A 27,955-nucleotide genomic window follows, 5' to 3' on the forward strand; every position below is an offset into this window, starting at 1 on the left:
TTTTTGGCTGTTTTAAAGTTCTTGTACTGTGAAACAGCTATTAAGAACAAAGTAGAAGAGAAATCGTGTAATATTAGACAAATCAATCAAAACCAGTTCAAGCTTTCATTTGAAGCATTTTAAATCTTGACTTGTAAGGAGCTGCTCCACACCTTTACTCAAACCAGATACTTTTGTTGTTGAGTGGGGACTTTTTATTATAATTTTTAATAAAGATAATTAGACATTTCTCCTTAATGCATTTCATGTTTTGATGGATTGTGGTATCCATGTCATCCATCCATTCATCCATCCAATTCTGTAATTATATTTTTAAACTAAATATTAATCACAGACTGTGGTTGCTATGAAGTTTACACCTTGCTGTCTGAGTATCTTTAATGTAAACAGAGAGTTTTGAGCAACAACACAAAATTTTAGCATTAGGACAGGTAACTAAATATTCCATTGCTCACTGACACTTCAAACAGACTATCCTGAAAATATTCTATTCATTTTCCACAAATTTGGACTGGATCAAAATAATGAAATAAAAATCAAATAAAAGTTTCTACTAGACACAGGTCTATCCAAAGTTTCTCTAATTTCTCCCATTTAAAATTGTTTACAAAATACCCAAGAGGAATTATCAGAAATCAACATTTATCAGCAAATGTTAAAAGAACCTTTATATGAAATTACTTCTTTTAAACACCTAGAATTTATTTAAAATTACCTTTTTTAGGAGAAGACTCTGATTTTGGTAAGTTTTGAAGATCTAGCTCCTTAATGTCTTTTCTTGCTATTGAGTAACTGTAAAAGAATAAGGTTTTGCAATTACATCACAGAAAAGCAAGCATTTGACTTAGGAAAACAGCAATTTCTAAAATTTTCAAGAGTTATTCACTTGCAAGGTTCTTGCTAAGAATTAATTGCCCAAGGCACTTGTTATTGTATGGTCCAAATACAAGAGTAAGCTACCCAGGGTAAGCTTCCAATCTTTGAAATCCAGGCATTAAAGTATCCTTAAGTAACTAAGAAAACTTTGTAAATGTCCTTTATTTTAATTGCTTAACCTGCATAAATTTGCAAAGGTTAAACATGCAGGCAAAAACAATTTTCTAAACTGAAAATATTCACAAGAATCCACAGCTGCTCTCCAAAGCAAGGAACTATCGAAGAGGACAGAAGCAAGTCCTCTATTTTCAAAATGCCTTTTTACTAGCACAGAACAACAGTGAAGCCAATTCACAGATTTGCATTGATAGGCAGTTGATTTTAATTTTTAAATTACAAAAGTGTTCTCACAGCAAAGCATATGGAGGTTTCTCTGTTCCAAAGTCATACTGGATATCCAGTCACCGAGTTACAAGAAAAATCCTAACCAAATTGCAGGGAAAGCCTAAAAAGTGAGTTAGTCTAATGCATTTTTTTTTCCTTCATTATTTCAGAAAATCTGGAGTAAAACCTCAGGAATTAGAGGCTGCCATTTTCTGAAGTTAAAACCATAATGCTCTGGGAGAAAAAAAATAAAAAGCCAAACAGAACAAGTTTGGATTTTACCAGTAACATTCAACTTTCAGTACAGAAAGAGCCAGGCTCATGCAGAAGGGCTGATGACATGTATCTACATTAAGAGATCAAAATTAACCAAGTCTTCAGGTACTTGAAGCACATTTCAGTAAACAAGTATTCATAACCTACTCAAAATCATGGCTAGCAAAAATCAAAAACTGCTCACTTTGAAATAAAGGGTGACAGGTGGCCTTTGGAGAAGAAGTTTTTAGTTACAATGTGTTAACACAGATGCAATGCAATAATAATGAAGAGAAATAAAGGGGAACAGCCTTTAAAAAAACCCAGAAACAGTCTTCATGCTCTTATGAATACATTATTCATTATGTAAAAATCTCTGTCTCTCTCTCCTCTCTCTCCCTTTTGGAGTGCAGGATGGACTAACAGGACCTCTCCGTCTTTTTAAAGGAATATGATTCAGATTCTGTAAACATTTTAATTAACAATTCTATTTAAATTCTCTTTTCTATTAAAAAAGAGTAGATTAAACCCTTATAAACTATCTAAACAGCTATGGACATCTGGGCACTGGAGGTAATGAGGCAGATACCCAAACTACTACAACTGACACCCATAAAGAAGGTTAAGGCAATAAGGGAAATAATTAAAACCAAAATTCATTTTAAAGGATAGAAATTATGTAAAAAAAAAAAAAAGAAAAATACCCAGGTGCTTACAATTTAAGTTATTTAAGTTGTCAATATTTTTAAATGAAGAAGCACTAGAAACTTTCTTGATTGAATGAATTCTTATTGTTACACACAATGGAAATAAGGGTGAGGAAGCACAGGAGTCAGCTGGAAATAAGACTGTGAATGCCTGATGTATCCATCCAGTATTACAGGAAACTGTACCCTTTCCTTTTGAAAGAAATACCATCTTCAGGAGCAGTAAGTGATTAGCTTCCCAGTTTCCTCCCACAGGTATCTAATCAAAATGAGCTATCACTTACAATTTGGAATCTGCAAAGGATCGAACTAAACACTGGTCCTTTTTCACAGTGACATCGTCATTGCAGCTTGGCGACACAACCTGAAGATTCAAATAAAACATTCCTTTATCAAAAAAAAAACAAAAAAAAAATAAAAGCTGATCTTGAAAGGAAAGAAAGATAGACTGCAGGAAAACTGCTCTTTTCTGTTTCTTTTATTTCCAGAATTGGGTAAACAAACCTACTTCAATTTATGCTACCAAGGCCAACAACAACAAATTCCAAGAAGCAATTTACCCCAAACTATTGACTTACTATGCACAAGCCAAAAAAGTCTAAAATTTCATTTGAAAACTAATCTACTGAGGTCATATCAGAAGACCCTGATCATTCAATCTGCTTTTTTTATTCTTGCTCACACAAAATTTTTTGAAAGCGCCTATTTAAAAAGTCACAAACCCACTTATTTTATACCAGCTTCCAATTTTTGGCATTTAAACTGAGACTTAAGTTAGTTTTTTTGTTTGTTTATTGAGGTGTGGATAACATAAACCACTGTGAAATCCAGCACATCCTTCCACAGCAGTATCACCTGTAGGTCTAAAGAAAGTGATAAAAATGCATTTGCAGAATTGGTATTTACAACTAACAGAATTTTTTTTTTTTTTTGCTATATACAAGCAGAAAATGTTAAATAGATATATATGACCCCTAAGGACTTAACCCACCAGTTAAGAACCATGTTAAATAAGAATCTGCCATTAATAAAGGGAGCTACAACCAGAATGTGTACAATACCATGTTTTAAATTGAGGTAGATACAGGGGGATAAGGCAGTGTCAACTGTTCACTATTCATTACATCATGTCTGAAAATACCAAAAAGTTTTCTACAAAAAGCAACTTTTAATATGCACATGTAAACTTTTCTGTGTTTATCAATAAGATGCAAACTGTCTGCCTTTACAAGTCTACTTGAACTCGGATTTATTTAATGTATATTTATTATCAGCAGTGGCAATGAACAGCTGTATCATTTATTGACAGTCAAATATAAATAAGCACCAACATCTGCTCCTAGAGTAACTGACCATTACATCGGAGCATCAAAGGAATTAGTATTTCATAAAACTGGAAATCTAAGGAAAAAGACAATTACATTAAAAAAAAATTTAAATCCCACTGCAATTAAAATTCATAAATCTAGATCATCTTAAATTGCCTGGGAGTGCAAGTCCTAACATTTTATTTTTAGAAGAAAAGTATCATTACACACTGATCATTTTGTATGCAGTTCTAAAACACTTTAACACCATGAAACTGTAACTTACACATAAATGTTAATCTCTGCTTTCCTACTCTTCATAGATACTGCAAACACTTGTATTTTTAGCAAACATGGGAGTAGAGCTTAGCCTGACTACATTCACAGCTTTGCTGCAAAAGGAACTCACCAAAGCTGGGTACCAGTCTGCCTTCTCTGCATTACAAGTCACACTCACAACCTTGCCAAGCAATTCATCGTTGAGGCGCCTCTTATCTTCATCCTCTTCTTCACTACTTTCTTCTTCCTTTTCATCTTCAGTACTGAATTACCAAAATGTATAATATTTTAAAGTTTGAAGTTACTACTTGAAAACCAAAGAGAGCTCACAAGATTTTTCTTTCTATTTTACAAAGCTCCAAAAACAGTTATAACTTTAAGAGCTGAAATTGCTTGAAATACACTTAAATATTAAGTGCACTTACTCAGTAAGAGGAATTCTGTAGGAATTCTTTCCAAGTAGCAGTATTTTAAAACAGCATCATGTCAGAATTGGAGACATGACTCAGGTTCTGATTGTGCACAGACATGAAACAAAGAAAAGTGCTCTCTAGCCCAAAAATTAGAAAGCATCCTTTTTTTTATTGTGTTCAGTATAAAGAAGGTTAAAAATCCTGTATTTCCTATTAGATGAAAGAAGCATAAATGCTCTTAAGGGTACTACAGAAAAAAACCCTTCAATTTCATAATATTGCCAGCATATGACCATATCTATCAGCTGCACACAAAATTCAGGTGACAGCATTGAGACCACTGCAGCTTCAATGGGACTGCTTCAATTTTAGCAAAGGACACTAATGGAAAAGCAGAACACTCTCAAAACTCACACAGGAAGAGAAGATCTTCTCCCTCTATTAGATTTCTTCCCAATAACTGGAGTTCCAAAGTGCTCTGGATTGGTTAGTGGCAGTTGATCAAGTGTCTACATGGAAAAGGGGGAAGCAACAATGGTTTGCAATACCTTGTTATAAAAAAGATATTAATTAACGATTTATTTTTAATTCCATGTCCACCACTGTCTTACCTCACTTTCTGCAAAGTGCCTTTCTCCCTTCAAGCATAATGAAGTTCGTCTCAAGGTCCTTTCATCACCGTCATCAAAAACTAGGGTGAAGCCAAGAAAACACATCAGCACAAGCTGGTCAGATCTCAAACCCACATCTACTGTTTAAATCACCATCAAGAACATTCTCTAAAACATCACTTTCAAGCCTAATTTACTCACTCTTAAGTTCATAAGCAAAAGGAAAGCCATTATTCAGGATTCAGTCTTGGAATAGATTTTCACACAGAGATTCAAGCCAGTACAAAGTAAGGTTTTGGATGCAAAAGTCTCAGTGTAATTTTGACATTCTTCTTATCAGTACAACTGCACATTTCAAACCACAGCCCTGGCTGCATACCAGTTACTATTATCCAGCAATCTCTGGGGTTTGTTTGGTTTTGTGGGGTTTTTTTGCCACCCTATGCATTTATTCCTTACTTATCATCATTTAATAAATATGGCACTTTTTAGTTCTCCTCTTGCTATGAGCAATCCCACAAAAAGATCAATAGAAAGAAAAACAAGTTTCTGGGAAGTTTTTGCTACACTATCAATGCCATCCTACAAACAGATAAAGATACTGGAAACCTGCAATTCCAAGTCTGACCACTTCATAAGGAATATTTAGTATACATCCTGTTGTGTTATAGCTCATGAATAGGAAGTTCCACCTATTTCACCAATACATAACAGAAGAAGACTGGAATGCTATGAGGCTACTTCAAGCTTCGCCCGAGAAAGATCTACTCTTCAGTTTAGATTAAACCTCCTCATGAAAATTTTCTTGATGAGAAGGAAAGCAAAGCTACCAATTCCTCCTGAGTCCAAAGAGCAGAGCCCTGTGGTGGCTGCAGGCTGGAATCCCAGCAAGGTACAAGTTTATTTCTGTGGGGTCAAAGTGCAGAACAGAATGCTTCTCTTTATTTATACTACTTGAAACAGGCTTTGTGCACTAGTGAAAGAAAGTTTCAAGTGTTGTGCATAGCAGTATGGTAATTTTGGCATACTTATAAAATTAATTAAGCTGGATAAGATAAGCTTTAAGGTTCCTCCATCTTCAGAGTAAATACTGCTGTGGTATGCTCCATATGCTCCACTACCACACTATCTTAATGGCTTAGAACACTTGTACATACAAAACAATTAACTTTTCCCCCTCTAAAAATCTCAAACTACTAAATTTTCAAGAATAATCATTTTAGGAGACAAATGGCTGGTGATTGGCAACAGGTAACTTGATTTAAAAAAAGCAAACAGCACCAATAGAACAACTGACAACAGAACTCAACTGCTTATTTTTATTTATTAGCTCCAAAATTGGAAGCTTTACCTATTTATTTAAACCTAGTCTAGTAGAGGGATGAATCAAGTCAACTGTTCATTAACCAGATGACATATACTAGTTTTTCATCCTTAAAAGATAAAATGTTATAAATACTAAAGGTTAAGTAAAATACTCTCAGTAAAATACACTTAACTCAAATTAAGACACATAAGGAAATTATGACAATCAAGAGTAACAATTTTATATTGTAGACATCTACAAAGCACCTGCAACTGCCAGTGTAGCTGCAACACTTGGACTAAAATATCCTTGTAGAACAAGAAGGAGTAAAAGAACAGCATAAACAGAAAGATCTCCTTATCTATATAAGTGATCCCTTTAATAAGTTTCAATGGAAAAAGGGCAGCACCATTTGTCATACAAAAATATCAATTATTTGAGTTACTAAGGTGGAGCCAAGTAAGGAGTCTCTCCAATTAATCATGATGCTTGAAGTATTTCGTAATTGTAGCTACTTCAAACTTGCTTCTCCTCTAAGGAAAACACTTGACTGTGCCTTACTGAAAGGGCAATCAGAAACTCACACTGACAAACTCAGCACCTTTAAAAATATAAGCCTTTCTTAAACTAAATAGGCCCTGTGGTTTCCATCTCAACTCTTCAGAAAAATCTGCTACACCAAAGTACTGTTCATATTCGTGTCACCCTGTGCGTGACTCCTTAATGCTAGTCCTTGAGGATTTAAGGGAATGTCTTTCCAAGGCACAGTATCAAATATTAAGGATTCTGTAAATATAAGCAGTAAGGCAGATGGCACAGTTTTTTGGCTATGAGATATTTTGAAGCTGTGATAACAGTCGTGTCAGAAGAACTTAATACACTCGTAAGCTGCAAATTCATTCCTCTTTTTAATCTCACCCAGAAGCAAGGCTGTTTAGCTAAAATGCCTAGAACTAACAACTAAACTAAAAACTTTTAAATTAATGTTGAATAACTTATATCAATTAATCAATTCCTTCAACAGGTTATTGCTACAACTCCAAATTCTTCAAAAGCAAAAATCCTAAAGGTTGTGTTTTGTAAGGATTCACTGGGCAGGGAGAGGGCAGGACACAGGAACAGAAGGAGACCTCTCCATTCACACACACCGAGAGTGCAGTCATCAAAGGATGTGTTTACAGTGTCACGATTCTCATCTCTGAAGAGGAAATTACAGTCCTGTCTTTCCAAAGAAACAGTGAAAAAGCAGAAGCTCTTTAGGTCCTCTCAGTGCCTCATCTGGTGGTGGGCAGGGGCTTGCTGGGGAAACACAGTGCAGCAGCTGATTTCTGGGAAGGGAAGGTACAAACTAGCCAGGGAACTGCTCACTGCTGCTGAACACAGGGAACTGCTCACTGCTGCTGAACAGTCAACAGAACATCACGGGAAGGAAGGGAAGAAAAGCGACATTTCTGCCGGGCAGAGCCCTTTCTTCCAAACATGCTCTTTAATGAGGAACACTGACAGAAGGGGAAAAGAGATGAGTAAGCAGCACAACCTGGAGGAACAGTCTGCCATAATGCTTGGTCTAGTCCCAAGAAGTGAGTCCAATATGCTCCATACAGAGCATATTGAAACAGTGACAATAAAATGGAAATTTTCAGAATTTTGCTGCATCTCAATCTTGTCTATGATAATAGGAAAGGAAGAGAATTGGGTTTTTTGTGTTTGTGAAAATCTACATAACCCTAATCTATGACAGAAAAATAAAAACAAACTTTCCAGTGGTGATCAATACAACACTTAGCAAGAATTTTAGAAGTAAATTGACTAAAAGTTCAGTACCTCAAAGATGCACTAAAATGTACAAATTTAAACTCACTATTGATGAGCTGATATCTTCCATTTTCTGTCTGTAGCAGACTTGTATATACCATCAGCAAAAATCCACTACCCCTGTCTTTACAATTAGGCTGTGTCAAGTTTGGTTTTCATGTATTTAAATAAATAATAAAAAATTATAAAATAAATATATAATAAATAAATATATAATAAATAAAATAATAAAAATAAATAATAAGTTGATAAGTCAACTAATCAAAATAGTTTTTAGGAACTATGAAGAAGCCCATCACAAAATACTACAGATCAGTTTGACTACATCTTGTTTAGAAATATATATATATATAGCTGTATTATAAATAGATTTAAGAAAAAAAAAAGGACAGAAAAAGGAGAAGAGAGCAGAACTCTAGAGAGAACATCCTCATAGCAGTTATGAGATGACTTCCACAGAGCCACCAGTGTTACCAGGACAAGGCAGTTCTGTGACACACAAGTGCACAGGGAAAACAACCCTCAAAGCTGCATCTTGCAAACTTCAAATCCAACAAGTTGTGTTACTGCTGCTGCCCAAACCAAGAGAGATTAGACTCCACACTGCACTGCAAGGAAACGATTTTGTCTCGTTTCCCAGCCCATTGAGAAACTGGTAAGTCACCACGGCAATGAAATGAAAGTACATACCGCAAATTAAAGCTGTTCCAGTGTCACTGTGCACACTGAATTATTCTCAGTGGCTGCCTGGCAAAGCAGCAATTTATGAACTACAAGAGATGCTGTCTATGAATAAATATCTCAACTAATGTGTGCAGATTTTGCAGATATTTGGGATTCAGCTGTGGAAACGATATATAAAGTACCAAGAGCTGTGCAGTGCTTGTTGAATGGCCTTGTAGACAAGGGCTGTACTACTGATTCATCACTGTAAAAGGAGTTAAGATCAAGTACTGCTCTGTATTGTGCTACTGAGAGACCACACAACTCAAATTTGCTATTTTTTAAATGATTTTAAGGGAGCCCAAGTTCCTCTTACAAAAATATACTTGAAATAGCCAAAAAACAGGGAGGTTTGAATGGCCTTTGAGTCTACTCATAGAAAACTATCACCTCACAAACAAAAGCCTGCTCCCTGAAACTGCTTTTTCTGAAATGTTAATCTTATTATTGTTAAACATAAAGAGATTAGAGACAAAAAATCTACCTCCTTGCTTTCCCTAGAGTATTTTTTTGTACACAATTTTAAAATATTTTTAACACTCAGTTCACATAGTAAGAAATGTAATTTTATAAGCAAGGTTTCAATCCAGTTGATTTGCAGCAAATTCTATTGTTAAAATACTATTTTTCACTACAAAATCTTGTTCCTCTACACACCTGTTGCCTAAACACGTGTAAACACAACACATAGTGCTGTTCTTTTTTCCTAGATTCTCCAGAGAGCAACCAACAGAGTTACTGCACCATTTTTATGTGCCACAGGTGCACTTAACACATGCCATGGAAGGGGTCTGGAGAGATACAGAGTATCCTCAAAATCCACACAAGTGAATTTTGAAGAGGAAAAAGAACAAATTTATGGTGGGTCATAGGTGGTAGAGAACACCAGCCAAATGGAGTCAAACAGCTGTGGTTTTGGATTCCTGCATGACACATGCGTCCAGAGATGATGCTTCTGCCACGTGGAACACAACAGGATGCTGGGAACTGGTCAAACCAGCCCTGCAGACATGACCTGTGCCTGGCACACAGCACAGGATGGGTGCTGGTCAAGCTTTGAAGGGACAAACCAACAGCTCTGGTATGGATGGACTCAGCTGGCTGTGGGAGCACTGAGAGCTCCCATCACCCTTGGTGCAAGAGCTTACAGCTGTAGTGGACCCAGGACCAAACCTATTTTTCCTCTTAGCATAAATATCTCCATAAAGCATCAGAAGAAAACTTCTTTTAAAAATAAGAAAATGTGATTATAAATAGCTCCTGTCAGCAACCTTGCTCCTGAAGTCCCAGGACATCAGTGTCGGTTCATTTGCTGATAAGTAGCCTTAACATTATGAACTGGAATTTCCAAAATCCATGGAAGCAAGATGACTAAAACCAAATCCTCAGTATCTTTCATTTCCGTGACCTCACCACAGTAACGTGAAGTGATGCAGCTGGTGGCTGAGACTGCACCTCATTTCCAGAACAAGCACCCAGGTCTCTAACTCCTCTCAGCACACACTCCACTCAGCATTTCCTGGAATCTGCCACCATGATTACATGAGAGGAAGAAGCAACCAGCAGAACTGTGGGGCACACTGAGGTGCCTCAGAAGTGTCTGAAAGGTTCAAGTTTCAAAAAGAAAGGAATCGCATCCCCTTTCACTCTAAACAGTAAGTAAAATCCTATTGACTGTCAGCAAGGTCTGCTAGAAACTTCTCTGCAAGGACCTCTCACTGTTTCCCTCTCCTATTTCCTATTCAATTCAGAGGAAACATTTCTGAAAGTTAATATGTGTTTTCTATTTCTTTCTTTAAAAACACTTTTCCATTATTCTACCTAGCAAAATACCAGACTCAATGTATTTTATCTGGTTTTGTTTAATCTTGTTTAAAGTTGTAGAAATTATTTTATTACATAATAAAAAGAGACCTAAGTACACACAGATTACTGATTTGAGTTTTGCCAAAGGAGAGATGACATAGGACAATATAAATATATATAATACAAATATATAAAAATATTTGTATACAATATAAATATATTACAAATACACTATAAATATATATCTATATGTATATATATATAATATGAACCAGGCCATTCCAACAGCAACTTGGATGCTTGCTCAAATGAAATCCTGTTTCTCACTTTTATATATATATTACATCCCTTCTAATTCTGTCCAGAAGTGATACAAAAGTGTTTCCTCAAAGAACATCTACATAAGGATTTCTGTTTTCTGAAATTCTGGTAATTCTTGTAAGACTCCAGGCAGAGTATGAGAGAAGCAGAATACAACTATGCACTTTGTAAGGTGTGGTCTGGGTTGTGGTTTCTTTGTCTGTCAGTCATTTAAGACATTATTTCAGTATTTACTTGAAGCATTTTAAAAGTTAACAGAGAATCAGGTGGATGGTACACTCAAACTGTAATTCAAACCTTGTTCAGCTAAAGCAGATCTGACAGACCATTTTTATTCTATGCAATTATCACCTAACAATATATTCAGCGCTTCAAAAGTATCAATGCAGCACTTCGTAATTTGTAAATTAAGGAAGTTCAGTTTAGATAACTGCATCCTAAAGACAAACACCATCAAATCATTGAATCACTTACTAAAATCATCAGGTCCCACTGAGCCATTTATTAACCACAGAATTTGAACACTTATTAGTGCCACATCACTTCGTATTTGAGGGGTGCCTTGTTCAATGACATTTCCCAGACACTTTTAAACTTCCCCTCCAAACAGCTTTTGTTTCTTCACCTGCTTATGCTGAATTTCATAGGTAATTTCAAAAGTACTTCCAAATCACAGCTGAAAAGTTCAATAGGACTACATGGCTAGATAAACATGTTTATCATATAAAAAGAGTTCAAAAAGTGAGTCTGTTGAAGCTACAATAAAAATAAAGCCTTGTTTATTCTGGGTACATGAACACCATTAATAAACAGGAGATTCTGTTCAAACACACAAACTGATCATCACCGTGACTCTTGCATTACAGTGGTGGCAAAGCAGCCTTTTACAGCAAACTCAGCACTTCCACTGGTTCAATTTATTGATCAAAGCAAAGTTGTTTCAGGTGTCTTTTCTCCTTTACATCCCTACATGAAACAGAGAACCTGATTTGCAAAAGTGAACATCATCACTTCCCACCAGACATGCAGGCAGTCTATTTTGGTGCATTTTTTACACATCTGTACTTAATACTCTGAAAATGTTTGCCTGTATATATTACTGGTTTTACTAGCCAGAGATCAGTTTGCTTTTAGATCACTGAGAAAGATATGTTAGATAACATAGAGAATAAATAATAAGGGAAATGCACAAACTACTGAAATATAAGTTTTCCCTTGTGCTTTCCATCTCAAAATGTTCAGGAAGGCATCCTGTAAACCTGGAGTCTGGTTAATCCACTTCCCTCTCAGCTTTTCAGCTGTGACTGCACCAGTCAGGAAGGCTGTGGAGTAGCACACTCACCAGCTATTAAAAAGCAACCAATTCAACTGTTTGCTTTACCAGCACCATATACACCTCACATCTATCCAAAACTTTCTGCAGAGACACAATGGAAGCAGGAGGCAAAAGATAAGGTTTATTTTTCACACGTCAATATTCCTATATTCAACCTAGACCACTTTCCCAATTTAAACTGCCGAAGAACCATGATGCAAATTTGATGATCTCCTTACTCTGGGGTCAAAGTTACCTGTGCTTTCAGCTCCAACAAGCAACCCACCACACAGAACTAAGAAAAATGTTCCTAAGATCTAAATCCAACAATTACAATTGTATTTTCATAGTGAAAGAGCCATTTAACAGCTCTGCATGTTCTTTTACCCTAAGATTACTTAAATCCCCTGAGCTCCAAATTTTTACCAAATCCTAGCAGTCTTAACACATTTGCATATGGAAAATATTTCTCCATTCTGCTTGTCAAAAATTATTATTTGGGGAAAGAAAATTATGGTAGTTAATTAATCCATTTGTTCAAGTTTCTGAGGAACTGCACTTTAATAAATGTATGAAGTAAAAATCATGGCATGCATGATTTCTCTCTTACATAATTGGGGAGAGTTCAACAAGTTGTTAAATATAAACAACAATCCATTAATACAGGGCAGAGCATTTATTCACTGTTCAAATTTCCTGCTCATCAAGTAAAGATTTTTTGGCAGAAATGCACTGCTCAAAAGAAAAGGGGAAAAAAAAACCCATAAAAAAAAAAAAATAAAACACAGACAAAACTCATCTCCCCTAACAAGGGATTTAAAGTTCACACGTCAAATGTAAGAAGACAAATATCTTCTGGTCCAAATTCAAACAGAATTAGCTGAAAGTGCTACTTGAAAACTGAAATAAGTGAGGAGTTCTACAATTAAAATGCTAACTCATAAACCATGAGATTGTTAGTGCAAGACTGTGTTTCTTTTAACTTCTGCAACAGAATGGCGAATCTCTGGAAACCTATGAAGAGATGTTAAAAGTCCAGTGTTCTACCTCATATATGTCATATCAGAGTACTAAACTAAGTAGATTTTAAATCTTCTGCACTCCAAAATAATCCTGCCTTTCCCTCCCTCACCTGACATCCACTACAATTTCACAGCAATGTTATAATGCTGAAGAAAAAGGCAAAGGACAGTGAGCTTTGTCAACCAGCTTAGAGTTAAAGCACTCACTAACAATCATAATCATAAAGCAATAAATCCTTCCAAATTATCTGCAGAGCTTTATCCTGATCCCACCAAAGATGACATAACCTCACCTACAGCAAAGGAAACGCTGAATTACTGAAAATAGCTTATTTAAATCTTAAAAAGGAGCTAATGAACCAAAATAATTAAGAGTTCATGGGACAGAGGATGGAAGAATATGAAGTAAAGCTGAATACATTTGGTACCCAAGGCAGCTAATGAGAAACACAGAGTTTAAATTTACAAGTACTAATCTCCAAAGCAATGCCCAAGAGTAGCATGTACAGGACAATTAACAGGACCATGTTCCTTCTAGGCAACTATTAGGGAACAGAAGGCTCCACTGCTGTAAGAAAGTTGTGCAAAAAAAGGATCTGTGCTTGCAAAGCCCTCTGATTCAAATACTGTCCTTTTATACTTGCTTATCTACTATTACTTGAATCTTGCGGAGTTTTGTCATTCTGTTCTTAAAGCTGTTTCAGAAAAACCTAGAGATCAGAATTATTGAAAATAAGGAAATTTTTCTTAAAATGAATTCTTGTTCAACACTGACATTTCACTGACCCTGCATTCTGAACTTTCTATTTCATTAACTGAACACCACATGAGCCTCCAACATGAGGAGAAAAATAGTTTTCTACTTCATTTTAGATCATTATTTGAAAATTTTATTAAAGGAAACAGCTATTCACATCATAAATTAATGTCTCCTCTTTTTATTGGGTGGGATGTTGATTTTTCTCTTAAAAAGACATTGATTCTGTCTTCTGTTGATACTCCCCATGTCTTCCTTGTGTACAAGCTTGTATACAGTGCAAGGAGGCTCATGTGTTTCAGGCATTCATTTCATGCCACAGGTTTTCAGCTGGAAGAATGGTTTTTACAAGGTTTATGTCTTAAAATCTGCAAAAATTATTCTCAATTTCAGTGAGTGCAACCGCTATCATTACAGGTACATTGTGTCAAATAAAACTTGATTATTCAGCCCTGCAATTACTCGTGCAAAAGCCTCCCTGAACATCAATTAATTATTATCTTACTTGAAATGGAAAAGGAATCAAGATGTGGATGACTTTAAGAAAAAAAAAAGTCCCCTCCAAAAACTATCTCAGATCTTTCAGTACAAGATGCAATTACTGACATTGTCACCTATAATTAGAAATATATTGTTCTAAGATTACAGCTCATAAATGAAACACGGCCACTCACCTACAGTGTACCAACTGGCATCTGTCAGCTTGCTGATCACTGCTTCCTGAAAAGATCCATCGGGCATTTTGGTTTCAACCATTGCTCCAACCTGCAACAAGGAGCAGCTCGAGGTTAGCCCTGGAAGCCCACACTTAGAAAATTAAGAAAAACACATTGATCCTCCCAGAAAGCCAGGTTTACTTTTTAAGACTCAGTTTAGCTAAATGTTGCTTTAAAAGTTTAGTTACTGTGCAGGTAAGAACAAAAGTCCTTCAGCAGGAAGGCTGAACTGCAAGTAGATACTATAACGCTGAGAAACTCAGAACATCTAAATTCACCATGACTTCATCATCTCAAGAAATAGAAGGCCAACAGAAAACACATATCCAAAGTGATTAGTTCATTAGTGATAATTGTTCAATTACTATTTCTTATATGTTAAACACAGTTCTACTGTCAGCTAGATCAGAATTTCAGCAGCAGCCTTGGTGTTTCTGCAGGAGAAAGCAATACAGAAAAGAGGAATACAAGCAAGATGACCTTTTCTGGAAAACTCTGTATTCAGTGTTTATGACACAGCTCTGTATTTTAACACACAACCATTACACAGAATGAAAATACAAACACCTTTTTATATAAAATATATCAACTATTCTAAAGCACAAAGTAATTGTATTTACTCTTGTCTAATGGGCTCAAACTTGGCTTGGCACTCAAGCTGCTAATTACTTCTGAGAAGTTCAAAGTTTCATTATTTATAAGAAGTTTTGCATCTTATGAGAAGATCAAAAATCCCTGTGCAGGCCAAACTCTGTATCAAGTACACTACACAGAGAAGCATAAATGGCTACAAAAATTAAGACAAATTCCTCAGAATCCATCTCATCTAAAGTGATGAGCTTCCTTCGGTTGATTTCAATCCTGAAGAACAGGTACCCACCTAAACAACATCAAAATTTAAGAGTTTTAGAAATTTATGTGATTACCAAAGGAAGGCATGCAATATACATACTCTTAGAGGTCCTTTGACTTGGTCATCTTGCACTAACTGAGTTGAGTTATCCCCCTTCAAGACCACCTGAAAGATATTTGTGAACTTTTTAATATGCATCTGATTTCTTAACAGCACACAAAAAACACAAGAAAACGTGTGTGTATAAATATATATATAAAGATCTTATTATACAGATTAGAATTATCAATTAGACTCAAATATTACTCCACAGAAAAGACTTGGTATGGCCAGTTTTACTGACAGGAAGCCTCAAGTATCACATTCAATTTTTAATCTGAAATATCATAATTAAAGAACAGGGCAAATCAAACACCAGTCATCCCAAAGCAAAGAAAATACTTTTTAGGTGAGTTTAGCATTTGACACAATCCAGGCCAAACCAGGAATTTGGCTTCCAGATGAGAAGATTAAGCAGTGTTTTTTCTTCTCTCTGATTCAACTGTGGCACTTCAATGACAACACTCTAAATACTAAACTACAATCAAAATAAAAACTCTCTTTATTAAAAATGTATCAAAAAATCACCAAACTGGCTGTGGTAACAGCATTCCTGCTCCCTTGAGCAAGTTTTCATGCCAAAGATATGAAACACTACCAATGTGATGAAAACAAGGCTCAGTTAAAGTGTAAATGAACTCTGCTTCTCCCTTTAAAATCCTATATTCTAGAAGGGAACAGTGAGGAAACAGAGTGATCATCAGCCTATGCAGTTCCATTTTTAAAAATTCCAAAATTTGTTTTCAGGAACAAAAAGTTCCAGGAGCTTGCTTCGATAATGATGTCCAATTTTGTGGCTCCCCCAGTTATCCTCCAAGCACAGACTATACTGTAGCTGTATTTATAAACACAACACCAGCAGCATCGGTGTTAACACACATTCAGGTTAAAAATGTACTTTATCTTGATATAAAATTTAAAATAAAAATTGCAGAGGGATGAATATAGGTTGTCCTGCTGCTCAGGAAAAGGCTATTGGACGTTTTGGACTTTTTACACTTTTGGCAAGCGTGCCAGGGTGTGCCTACACACTCTTAATTACAGTATCAGGCTTAGCTTGTTAAAACTTCTATTGTTTTAATATAATTGAGAGCCAGCGACAGGAATTTCCACCAAGTCCACAAGCAGCCTCATGTAATTCCAAATCTTATAGTGGAGTAATAAAGCATCTGATTCTAATGAGAAAAAGAAACTCCTACCTATTAACAGGCTAAATACTCTACCAGACCAAGGATGCAGACAAAATCAAGCTTGTCAGACCTGCATGCTGCTTCCTACAGAGCTTCTCATTAACACAGATTTCAAAGAACACCACAAGTTTCTCTAAGTACTCATTAAGAACAGGCAAAAGACTTCAGTATCTGAATTACATTTTTTCTATTGATGAAAAGCACTCTGATAAAGTGATATGATCTATATACGTAACTGAAGAGGTTGATGGCTTGTTCTACTTGAGCTAAGCATTAAAGCACAGAAAAGCTTGGATGTATAGTTACAAATAACAACTTTCACCTCAATTTGTTGGGAATTTTGGGTCACTAATGCCTTATTTACGTATCTTGGAGAACAGACACTAAAGTAGGAAGTGGGAAGACTTTGACAAGACAAAGAAGAACAACTTCTATATTTACTTTCAGTTTTAACTTGCATTTAACAATGTTTTATTCTAATTCTCACACAGTGGCATTTACATCAGTATTACAACACCAAAACAACTTTGTTCTTTGGTTGTTTTGGCAAGAGCCCTGTACATGTGAAAGAATACTATGTGCCAATACTAGCCATGTACAGAAATTTAGCTACAGCCAGGGCACGCTGCTTCAGAAGCTTCATCAAGATGCTCAAAACTTAAATATTACCCTGGGCATTGCAAAAACCTGGCCTAAGAAACAAATTATTGCCATCTCTCTAGCTGTTGACTTATTTTTGCATTACCTGTTCAGCTCCAAACGGTAAAGGTGAGAGTGACAGTTAATATGAAAAGGAACTTTTGCTTCTGAAGAGGTTACTCTTATTCCTTATTATTCATGTAAAACCATAATCCTGTATTTGTGACATCAAAAATTACTGCTGGGAAACTGATGCATTCAAAAACAGAAGCCAAATGCTTCTGTCAGGAAAGAAGGAGCAAGAAAGCTCATTTTTGTTCCAGCATCCCACTAAAAAATATAGTTAAAAAACATTTCCCCCCAAAATAACACAAAAAATTAAAAAAACTCCCTCATCCCAAACCAAACAACAAAATATGAAAAAAACCCATTTAAGTGATACAGTGAGTGAAGTGATGAACATTCCTAATCTTCAGGAGTAGGATCTCCTGTGACAGCCCTTTCAGCACAATGCTTTACCAAAATCAGCAGCAGCCTCAGCACACTTACCTTGACTTTCACAAGCCTTTTCACCGTCTTAATCTTTGCCTCACAGAAGGCACCACGGTACTTGGCACTGACATCAGTCCCCACTGTCAGGTAGGCAGGCTCATCTGCTGCCTGGAGGGAGACAAAAACACATAAACAAACTTTAGCCCTTATTTATAGTTACAGCTGCATCATTACATATTTCATTTTACAGCTAGACTTTTAAACCTGTTGACTTTCAATTGATAAACAGTGTCTGTCCTTGAGATTGCCAACACAGAGTTCTTCAAAAGGGGAAAAAAAAAACCCAACAAACAAGTTCCAGGAAGTTTTGGTTTGTCACTGATGTTGACACACGCCTCCTGTCAATTCATTGTCAGCCTCTCCCAGAAATGTTTTTGAGGGTATTCATTGATACTTGGGACACGTGCTTATAAAAAGGGCAACAAAGTAAAGCAACTATAATTCCAGTAGTTTCTATACAAAATGAAAATATTTCAACTGCAAAAAGGCAACATAACAGACAGCTGTGTTTTTTCAGCTACAAGCAATCCAATGGCACAGATAACTTAAAACGTTTGAGATTAGTGTCATCCCAACACTTACAATTAAGTCTGTAACATTCTATATATAGGATTTCTTTCCTGGTGACTAAAAGGAGACCTCTAGAGAAATCTGTTGCAATCTTTCAAACAGCTATTAACAAGTATTTTTCTTTCCTGGAATGCCTTTATCAAAACTTAATTGCCTGTGCATTTTTAAAGAGAAATATTCATCACGTTTTCCTTAACCTGGACTTTAATACTCAACATTTCACTTTACTCTGTTCATTGCAACTGATAAACAAGGACAAAATTACCACATTGAAAAGACAGGAAATGGGTACAGAATCGAAAATAAAATGGGATATGTACAGGTTGTTTTTTTTTTTTTAACTTGGTATTTCATTCAACTGTGAAGGGAAAAGGAAAAGTTTTGTAAATTATACTGCAATTGTTGAGCCTTTGTACTGAGCAAACCGGCAACAGCAAAGGCGGGACAAAAGCTGTGGTTTTGCAAACTTGCCATAGCAGCTGCTGATACAGGAAGCGTTTAAAGACGGGAGCCCGAAGGACAACAACAACAACTCAGAGGCGATGAGGATGTTCCGAGCGCTCCTGCACGGCGATGAGAGCTTTAAATCACCTGCACCTCGCCGGGGAGCAGTAACAGCACTCACAGCACGCACCGAACCCCGCGTTCTCCCACTGCTGCCGTGCCCAGACGGAGAGCGATTAAAAATGAAATCTCCAGAGCGGCGGGCGATCGGCGCGGCGATCCCCGCTCCCGCCGGAGCCGCCTACCTTCATCCTTAAGGGTTATGTGAGCGATTCCAGCTCCAGGACTTCTCCTCGCACGGGAAACACTGCAAAACAAGAGCGGGGGAGGCTGAGGGCTGAGCGCGGGGCTCCCCGCGAGGGGCGGCGGGGGGAGCCCGGGGAAGGCGGAGGGAGGGACGGAGGGAAGGAGCCGCCGCCCGTCCCGGCCGCGCCGAGGGAGCGCGGCCGCCGCTTCCCGCCGGGCGGCCCCGCGCTCGGTGTGTGTCACGTCGCCATTTGCTCCTCGGGGCTCAGGGGCCGCCGCCCCCCACCCGCCCCGGCCCCCTCTCAACTTTCCGCGGCCCCGCCGGGCCCCCTCCTCCTCCCGGACTTGTGCCTCTCGCCCCCCGGGGCAGCGCCGCAGCCCCCCGGCCCAGGGAGAGCGGGGGGCCGATCCCGGGGATACCGGGACAGAGTTGGGGGGTCCCGGTCCCGGGGGTCCCGGTCCGTGGGGGCGGCGGCGCGCGAGCCCGTGCGCTCCCCCGGGGGGGGAGGGGGGGCGGGGGGGTTTTAAAGCGCAGCTCCCGGAGCTGCTTCGCGTCCCCTCCCCCGGGACGGCGGCGCGGCAGCCGCAACTCCGCCACCGCCGCCTCCTCTTCCTCCTTCTCTTCCTCCCCCTTCTCTCCCTCCTCCTCCTCGCGCGTCCCTTCCTACCTGCGAACTCCTCGTTCCGCAGCCCCCGCGCCGCCCGGGCCCCTCCGCAGACGGCGGCGGGCCCGGCTGAGCGCGGCCCCCGCTCCGCCCCCCCTCTCTCCCGCCCCCCTCCCCCCCCCGCGCGTGCAGACCCGCCCCGCGCCGCAGCGCGAGCCCCAATAAACAAGCGGCGGGAGCGGGGCCGCTCCCATTGGCCGCCGCCCCGACGCCCCGCGCGCATTGGGCCGCCGCGGACAGCACCCCCATTGGGCCGCGGCGCGGCCCCGGGAGCACGGGATTGGCGAGCAGCGGGGACCGGAAGGGCAACGGCGCGATGTGATTGGTTCGGGGCGGGACGGGAGGGAGGGAGGGGGAAGGACGGGGCGGGGGCGGGACGGTAGCGGTGGGGGCGGAGCCGGCGGGCCCGGCGCGCAGGCGCAACGGCCGCGGCGTCCCAGGCGCCATTTTGTGCGCGGCTCTTTCCCATTTTAGGCCGCGGGGAGAGGAAGGAGCGGGAGTGTCCGTGGGATCGGCGGAGGGAGCGGCCGGGGGCTCGTCCTGAGGTCCGCTGAGGCGGCACGGCGTCTCTTTCCGGCGGTATGACCCCGTCGCTGGGTGATGGTGGCGGTCCCGCTTTCGGCGGCGATGGCGCAGGAGCGGGCCCCGCCGGACCCGGAAGTGGAGCGGCCGCCATGGAGGCGCCGGGACCGCCCGCCGTGAGGGCGCGGAGCCGCCGGAGCGGCTCGAGCGCCCCGCAGAGACACACCCGGGGTGCAGGTAGGGGCTGCCGGCCCGCGCCGCCTTCCCGCGAGGGAGGGCGCAGCTCCGCCGCTCTTCATCATCCCCGTGACGCGTGTGGGGAGGGAACGCGACCGGCTCTTGCTGCTCGAGCGCTTCCCCACGGTTTCCTTTGCAGGAAGACGCAGCAAGGCCGGGGATGACCAGTGTGGAGGAGGCTGAGGGCTTTTTCTGGGACGGTGTGGGGGTGTTGTAGTGTGTGGTCCTGGAGGTGCGGCCTTACGAGGCGGGATACCTGCACCTATCGGAGTCCTTTGAGAGAGTTTGGTCTTAGAGACGAGCTTTGACGTAAGTAGGAGTTACAGGCCGAAGCCTATGATACAACCATATGTTTTAGCGTTAGTTTCACATTTTGACATATTACACAGAATTTGTTCTGTGGTTTATGATAATACAGATGCATAGTTTTTATTCTGAAGCAACGGATCCGTATTTTTTCCAGAGTGATGAGCATCTGTTTGACAGTGCTCACTGTGAACTAAAAGGCATCTCTCAAGGTTACCTAAAGCAACTGCGGGGGGACTATTGTGTTAATTTGACAGAAATACATGGTTAATTTAGGTATGGTTCCCAAGTAAGTTCTGCTTTGAAGGTGGCTTTTGTTTTTGTTTTTTTTTTTTTGTCTATGAAGTCTGATGCTTTGGAAAGTGACAAGTAATGGGAGAGTTCTCTAGGGAGTTAAGTGAGGTGTGTGGTACAGGTAAACTCTGAAGGTTCAATAATTCACAAGGTACACAAGACTTGAATTGACTGCAAGCAAGACCCAACATGGAGGAAAGGTCTGGAATTCTGGTGTTTGGATCTGGATTGCATATAAATATATAATATAAATATAAAAATGCTTGAGAATCTTTACAAAACATCTAAAGGTTGAGACATAGTGTTGAGGGAGCTTTGATTCTGTGTTGTAGTTCTGTTTTATGCAGTGTATAAACTGGAGACTATCTGAGGGGAACCTACAAGAGACCTGGAGAGGCACTTTGGACAAGAGCATGGAGTGACAGGACAAGGGGGAATGGTTTTGCACTGACCGAGAGCAGGTCGAGTTTCCATATGAGGAAGGAATTCTTCCCTGTGAGGGTGATGAGACCCTGGTACAGGTTACCCAGAGAAGCTGTGGCTGCCCCTGGATCTCTGGCAGTGTCCAAGGCCAGGTTGGACAGGGCTTGAAGCAGCCTGGGATAGCAGAAGGTGTCCCTGCCCATGGCAGGGGGTGGAACTGGATGATGTTTTTGAGGTTGGTCCTTCCAACCCAAACCATTCTCTGACTCTGTGACTTAGAATATATTATGTCTAACCAGAATGTTAACAGAACTTCCAAAATTCCATTTGAATGTGAACTTCTGATCTCTCTTTGGAATATGTTGGGCAAATCCTGGCTTGGGCTGTGAGCTTTCCTGAGGCACGGTTTGTATCTCTGTACTGAGTGTAGAACCATTCAATAAATAACAGTTTGTGATTAAACTAATCGGTCTTGTTCCTGATTTCTAGCATAAAAATCCTGCCCCTGTGAATGTATCTGTTACAGCCAGCACAATTAGGGAGGCTCATGGCACATCACTCACCGAGCTGATGTGAGCAAATGGACTTTATTTCTGTATAGCCAGCCAGCAAGAGAGGTGACTTCTTCTTTTATGGTATTTAAAGCACTTAATGCCCAGTGGGCAGCTCAGCACAGCACAAATGTTCTCATGCAGCTTAGGGATGATGTCTGGTGTCATGGAAAGAGAGCACTGGGCTTTTGGCAAGGCAGGAAAAAAGTCTAACTTTGGTTTAAATATCTTTTCATTGGAATAGGAACCTCAGGACCCAAGAGTTTACTCCATGATACTGAAATTTTTCATCCTAAATGTCATTGTTAAGCAGCCCTGAAACTTGAAGCTATCCTGGCTGTGCTGGATCTTTGCACTGTGCCCCATCCCCCTATGCAAACCCTTACAGTGACACTGTGGAAAGGAGTGGAAGACTTGAGCAGAGGAGGTCACTTTGGTGAGCCTTTTTATCATGGCCTGTTGTATTAACTGCACAGAGTTAACAGCTGAGAAGCTCTAGAGTGGGACAATCACAGTAAGTCATTTTAGTATCTAATCTCTCTGTACAGACACCTGTGAGGGAGAAACATTTCATTTTTTAGATTGCTGTTCAAAGCAGCAGTACTTGTGTTATCTGTACTTTGTTAGTACCAAAGGTCTTGTAGATGCAGCACGGGAGATCTGACTGGGGAAATGCATTTGAGTCTTAGCTTGAGCAAATGAAAGGCTTCTTAATTTAAAAACAATTAGAAGCATTAAGGCACTCTGAGAATGACACTGGTCATTGGTCACGTGGAATTCTAAGTGATGGCTTTAAGTAAATTAGTAAATATAATACACTTAAACACTTGAAAATGTGTTTGGTGTATTAGTTGCAGAATATACTGAAATCTTGCCCAAAGTCTTCCATAAATGTTGCACGTGATAAGAAAGAGCAAACTTAGGAATGTCTGTATCTTACAGGTCTCTTTATAAGAACAGCAGAATAAGTAGCAGTTGAATGTATCACGTGGCTTCCTTCAGATCAAGATAAAGTAAGAAAATTTCTGGGATAAGTAAGATGGTTTTATTCTGTTCAGTAATCACATACTGCTCTTGACATTCTGCAATTTTTTTGTAGATACAAGAACTCAGAATACATGTAAAATTGCAGCCAAAATACTGTACTAATATTAAAAATATTGGATCTTATTTTCGAGCTTCTTTCTATGTAATTAAGTACAGCGCTACTCTGTCAGACTTTGCAGCTGTTCAGGAGACTTTTAGCTTTTATTTCTGTTTTCATTGGGTTTTTTTTAATGCTCTTCCCCTTGCTGTTTCTGTTCTGTAGTTAAATAGGCAACACTTTTGCAGATTCTCTGTCTGTGTGGAAGTGCAGTATTTCTGTACAAATTAAGGTCACATGCTTCCCATAAAGCTTTACTATCTCAGTGATTGCAAACTGCTCAGAGGAGCATGGTAAGCTGTGAAATGCAGGTATAAAGAGAAAAAAAATCCCAATAAATGTGATGTTGATAGCAAAAAAAATTCAGCCAGTAATAGCTGGTATATAAAAATGGAAGATCAAACCTTTCCTGGTTACAGAGAAAATTGTGCTTCACTTTTAAACTATCAGCATTAAGTTCCTTCATTTTTATAATCATTTATGTGAGAGAGGGGAAAAAAAACCCAAACCAACTGGAATGAAACCTGTTAACATGAAATGCTTACATTTTCCCCAGCTCTGGGACATGTCTGTCCTCAAGTTCAGAAAATGGACATTTAATTATTCAAATATAACTTCATGCTGATTTTAATCATTGCCTTGTGAGGTTTCCCACTGGAGAAGACACAAAGCCTGGCAACCCTCAGGAAGCCTGAATTGATGCATTCTCTCCACTGAAGTTCAGTGCTGATTTCATGGATCTGCTCTAGGGATGTTTTGCAGCAGTGCAGTATCTTCTGGACATGAGTAATGACGAAAATATTTAGGATGTAGAGCACTGTCAGAAATACTTATGTGAGAAAAATCTCAGAACTGGGATTTCTACCAGCTCTTCAAATATAATACTCACTTTGTCGTTGCTTTTCCCAGTAACACCAGTAAAGCAATCTGTGCTCAGTCGGCCAAGCTCTTGGCAGCAGCCTCAGTGTTCTCCAGAGAGGAGCAGCCCCATTTTTCCTGAATCAACGATGTCCAGACTTTGTTGTGCTTTGTGGCTGCAGATCTGAGCTGCAATCCCACATGTTCCAGTGTGTGCAGGAATCAGTGATGCATTCACTGAGGGTGCTGTTGGCAGCGCAGCACCACCAGAGCAGTTTAAGTTCTCAGCTGATGGAGCTGCTGCTTCCCCCCAGCCCCTGAGCTGTGGCATCTATCAGGCAATCTTTTAATGCCAGACAGAAAATGTTGCTTGTTTTAAGACTGATTTAGTAATCTTGTGTTTGGACAGAACAAGAGCTATGTTGTAAGAGGCTATTTTTATTCTTTCTGGTATGTAATTTTATGATAGCTGACATATTTGTATCAAATGTTAATGTTGGCTAATTTAGGAACTACATGCTTATTGCCAGGCTTTACTCAAGCATGGATTCTAAAGCCAGTTTCTGCATGTTTTGGCATGTGGTGTTATCTGAATATAGATGCTTAATTTCTATTTTTTTGTCTAATAAAGGCATGTGGGATGTGGAATTTGATTACAAATACACTGAATTTCTGGTATTATTTCTCAGGACTGCAGGTTCACATTGGTGACGATAGTTACAGCTATCCTGGGGAAGTCATGCAGTGTTTCAAACAACTACACAGCACTGCAGGGAAGCTGAAGATTTGTGCAGCAGCTTTAATTTAGATGTGGCAAAGGATTCTGTCATCACCTGCAATCAAGTGATCAGCCTGTCTTTCAAAACTTGGAAGTAGGTGCTTGAAGTAAAATGAGAATTTAGTTACTGTTCTGGGTAGCACTGCTCACACAGCTGCTGAAGGAGAGTGTTCTTACATATTTTTCAAAATAACACTTTGGATGCCAGCAGTAAAGGTGAAGGATCAGATCTCTACATCTACCTGTCAGTTCTCTTTCATGCTTTCTGAATAACATTTTTCATGGCAGGCACAAGACAGTGGTTAGTACAGAAATGTATCCTGTGAATGTGCAGGCTGCATCAGTGCATCAACCATTCCAATGTTGTAAATTTAAATTTTTTTAACTCTCTGTGCTTTTTAACTGGCTTTCAAATTATCTCTGCAGCATGCAGCCTTTTTTCTTGGCTTCTGAGGTGTAAACCTTATTCCTGATGTAAACTCTTTTGCTGTAGAAGTTTTTATCTTTCAAGGGGAGAAAAGATTTTTTTTTTTTTTACAGAATTGGAAGAGTGGTTTTGTCAGTAAATACAGTCAGTTACCCATCTACAGATTGAATACATTTTATGTTCTTGAAATAAACTTAAATGGAAAACATTTAAACTTACACCTGAATCTCTAAATAGTCTATATTCTTCCTAACAGAGTCAAATCTCTATAATTACTTCCACTTTAGTAAACTCCCATCTAAATCAAATGTACAGAGTAAAACTTGAAAGCAAAATTCATGTGGGTTTGGGAGTGGCAATTATTTCATTGCTATGAAAACCAACAGGAGAAAAAGTCTTTGAAGTTTTGCATGTTGTATTTGAAGAAACTTTGTGCAGTCTTCTGAGTATACTCTTCCTTAAATATTTAACTTCTAAGATCTACTTTGTAGCAACAGTGTGGTCACTTTTTCAGCCTTTTGTGATATCACACTGGACTAAACGTTTACTGAAGAGGTGCCTAATGCTGCCCATAGGTAAGATGTGAGCTGCTGCTGACTGGAGAGCTGAAATGGGTGTTTCATTTTGGTATAAAGAACTAACTGTGGCTGGATTAATTTCTTTACCTGTGTTAGATTCAGGGTCGTCTTTTTTTTTTGGTAGTTTGCGTGATCTGTCATGGCCAATCTGAAGAATCTGCCCTGTTTATCCTTTTATCCTACCTGTTGCTAGTTTGTATCTTAGACTGATTTTTTTTTTTTCCCCACTGCCTCCTGGTAACACTTTTTGCTGCAGCAATAGCCATGGAAAAAAGGACAAGAAGGAAATAAAGCTCTTCCGGACCATGTTCTCATATACCAGTGTCTGAAAAAGCTTGTGCAAGTGGCTTGCAGAGTTCAGATTTTTACTAAAATGCATCTTTCCATACTTGTGGAGATAAAGAACAGGGTTCTAACATTGATGGTGAGACCTTGGATACGGTCCGCCTGCCAGAATAGGGTTGTCTCAAGCTTGCCAGCACTGATAAGCTGGTGATTAAAATACTTTATTGTTACAGATGCAGAGTGTAGAGCAAAGTGATCCAGCAGGATCAGGACTATGGATTCACAATCCTCCCTTGTCACCCTCCAAAAGCAGAGTGTGTGTCCCTGAAGTGTGTGTGTCACTGCAGTCTGAGTGTCACTTCCAGCCTGGCACGAAGAGGGAAGCAGCAGCACTGCTGTTCAGCATGACTGCTCAGCAAAAGAAATCTGGTGACAGCAATGGTTACATGGCCTTTCTTCCAGGGCTTTTGCTTGTCCAAGTTATTTCAATCACTGCAGGTTAATTTACTTTTCAGCCTCAACTAACAAGACTGCAGTTGGTCAGTATTGATTCTTTAAAAGTATTAATGCCCTCAGTCTTCCAAATTAAATGTTTTGAGCTGTAAGTAGCTGCTGTTGGAAAGAATCTACAGTTCAGCCAGTGATTAAATTCTGAATTTTTTTCCCTGCTCAGCCATCTTTTCCAAAGTTATTTTTCATTTGTGTGTGTCTTTTGGAGGACATTATTCCAGATAGCTCATTTCTAGGTGGCCAGGGAGCTGGCTGCTCCATCAGCTCTAAACCTGTGAATTAATTGCCAGACTGTGCTGTTTCCAGGAGTTCATACCTTCAGGGATGTGCTTTCCCCTGCAGTGCTCCCGTGTAGTGTCACCTTATTAGCTACAGCTATAAACAGAGCTGTGTTGTGTGACATTCAGAACTCTGACAGAGCAAAATGCATGGCTTTTTAGAGGGTTTTATTATTCTGGATCAATGGAAGATGTATTTGTGAGAGTGAGTCCTTGCAGGCAGCACAACAGGATACAACTGCTGTGAACATGGACACAAACACTTGGCTGGGGGAAGCAGCTCTTGTTAAACCAACTGATGGAAAACACATTTAGCTGCATTTTGGTTCTGCCTCAAACAGCATTTCAGATTCGTTTCTATTCCTGATGTACACAGGAAAGTGTTTGGGGGAAATAGCTCTCACTTGATGGGATTTGTCAACTGGGAACACCTGGGGTTAGAATTGAAACAGCTTTGAACATTCTGCTAAAATAGCTGCTGCTTCCTGTGCTGTTCTTGTCACCTGTTAATGTAGTCCAATGGAACAGGTCTCTGTTCTTTCTGTATGTAATGAAAGCAGCAGATGTCCTGCTTTTCTAAAATCCTAACAAACAAGATACATTTTAACTTACAAAAAATTTAGGCATCACTTGGGTGGGTTTTGGGGAGATATGTGTGTTTGGAATGCATCAGTTTTTGGGTGAATTCACTGTAATTGAGCCTACTCTTAATCTGGTGAAATTGGAATCCTCTTGACTGATTTTGGATATACAGACAATATGTGTACCAAATTATATCTAATTTTATGCAGCAATAAAGCACACCGTGTTCTTTCTAAACCCTTGATTGGCTG

The 27,955-nt window shown here is 39.5% G+C and overlaps 1 protein-coding gene and 1 long non-coding RNA gene across 5 annotated transcripts in view; one reads left to right on the forward strand and one right to left on the reverse strand.

Moving 5' to 3' along the window:
• Nucleotides 1-20,037, reverse strand: part of ARID4A (AT-rich interaction domain 4A) — a 46,204-nt gene extending 26,167 nt beyond the window's left edge. The window contains exons 1-11 of one of the 2 annotated variants that reach the window (XM_088057559.1): nt 19,935-20,037; nt 19,266-19,327; nt 18,984-19,079; nt 17,944-18,050; nt 15,566-15,631; nt 14,572-14,662; nt 4,833-4,912; nt 4,636-4,730; nt 3,939-4,071; nt 2,507-2,586; nt 716-792 (exon numbers count right to left, since the gene is read on the reverse strand). In XM_088057559.1, coding sequence (XP_087913685.1) covers nt 716-792; nt 2,507-2,586; nt 3,939-4,071; nt 4,636-4,730; nt 4,833-4,912; nt 14,572-14,662; nt 15,566-15,631; nt 17,944-18,050; nt 18,984-18,990 — 736 coding nt within the window. In that variant the 5' untranslated portion in view covers nt 18,991-19,079; nt 19,266-19,327; nt 19,935-20,037. Of the gene's footprint in view, nt 1-715; nt 793-2,506; nt 2,587-3,938; nt 4,072-4,635; nt 4,731-4,832; nt 4,913-14,571; nt 14,663-15,565; nt 15,632-17,943; nt 18,055-18,983; nt 19,080-19,265; nt 19,328-19,934 lie in introns of both variants that reach the window. The other variant, XM_005528542.3, reaches the window with a different exon arrangement.
• Nucleotides 20,038-20,379: 342 nt separating this feature from the next.
• LOC102105877 (uncharacterized) lies at nt 20,380-27,941 on the forward strand. 3 transcript variants are annotated; one of them, XR_015772869.1, is made up of 3 exons: nt 20,380-22,700; nt 23,207-23,277; nt 24,956-27,941. It is a non-coding gene; the product is annotated as an uncharacterized LOC102105877 (long non-coding RNA). The 3 variants fall into 3 exon arrangements; XR_015772870.1 differs by having other exon boundaries at nt 20,380-20,690; nt 22,509-23,277; XR_001331838.2 differs by having other exon boundaries at nt 20,380-23,277.
• The last annotated feature ends 14 nt before the right edge of the window (nt 27,942-27,955 follow it).

This window comes from Pseudopodoces humilis, chromosome 7 (assembly GCF_049639895.1).
Source record: "Pseudopodoces humilis isolate 2021_Gansu_Grassland_sample_001 chromosome 7, ASM4963989v1, whole genome shotgun sequence".
Classification (NCBI taxonomy): Eukaryota; Metazoa; Chordata; class Aves; order Passeriformes; family Paridae; genus Pseudopodoces; species Pseudopodoces humilis.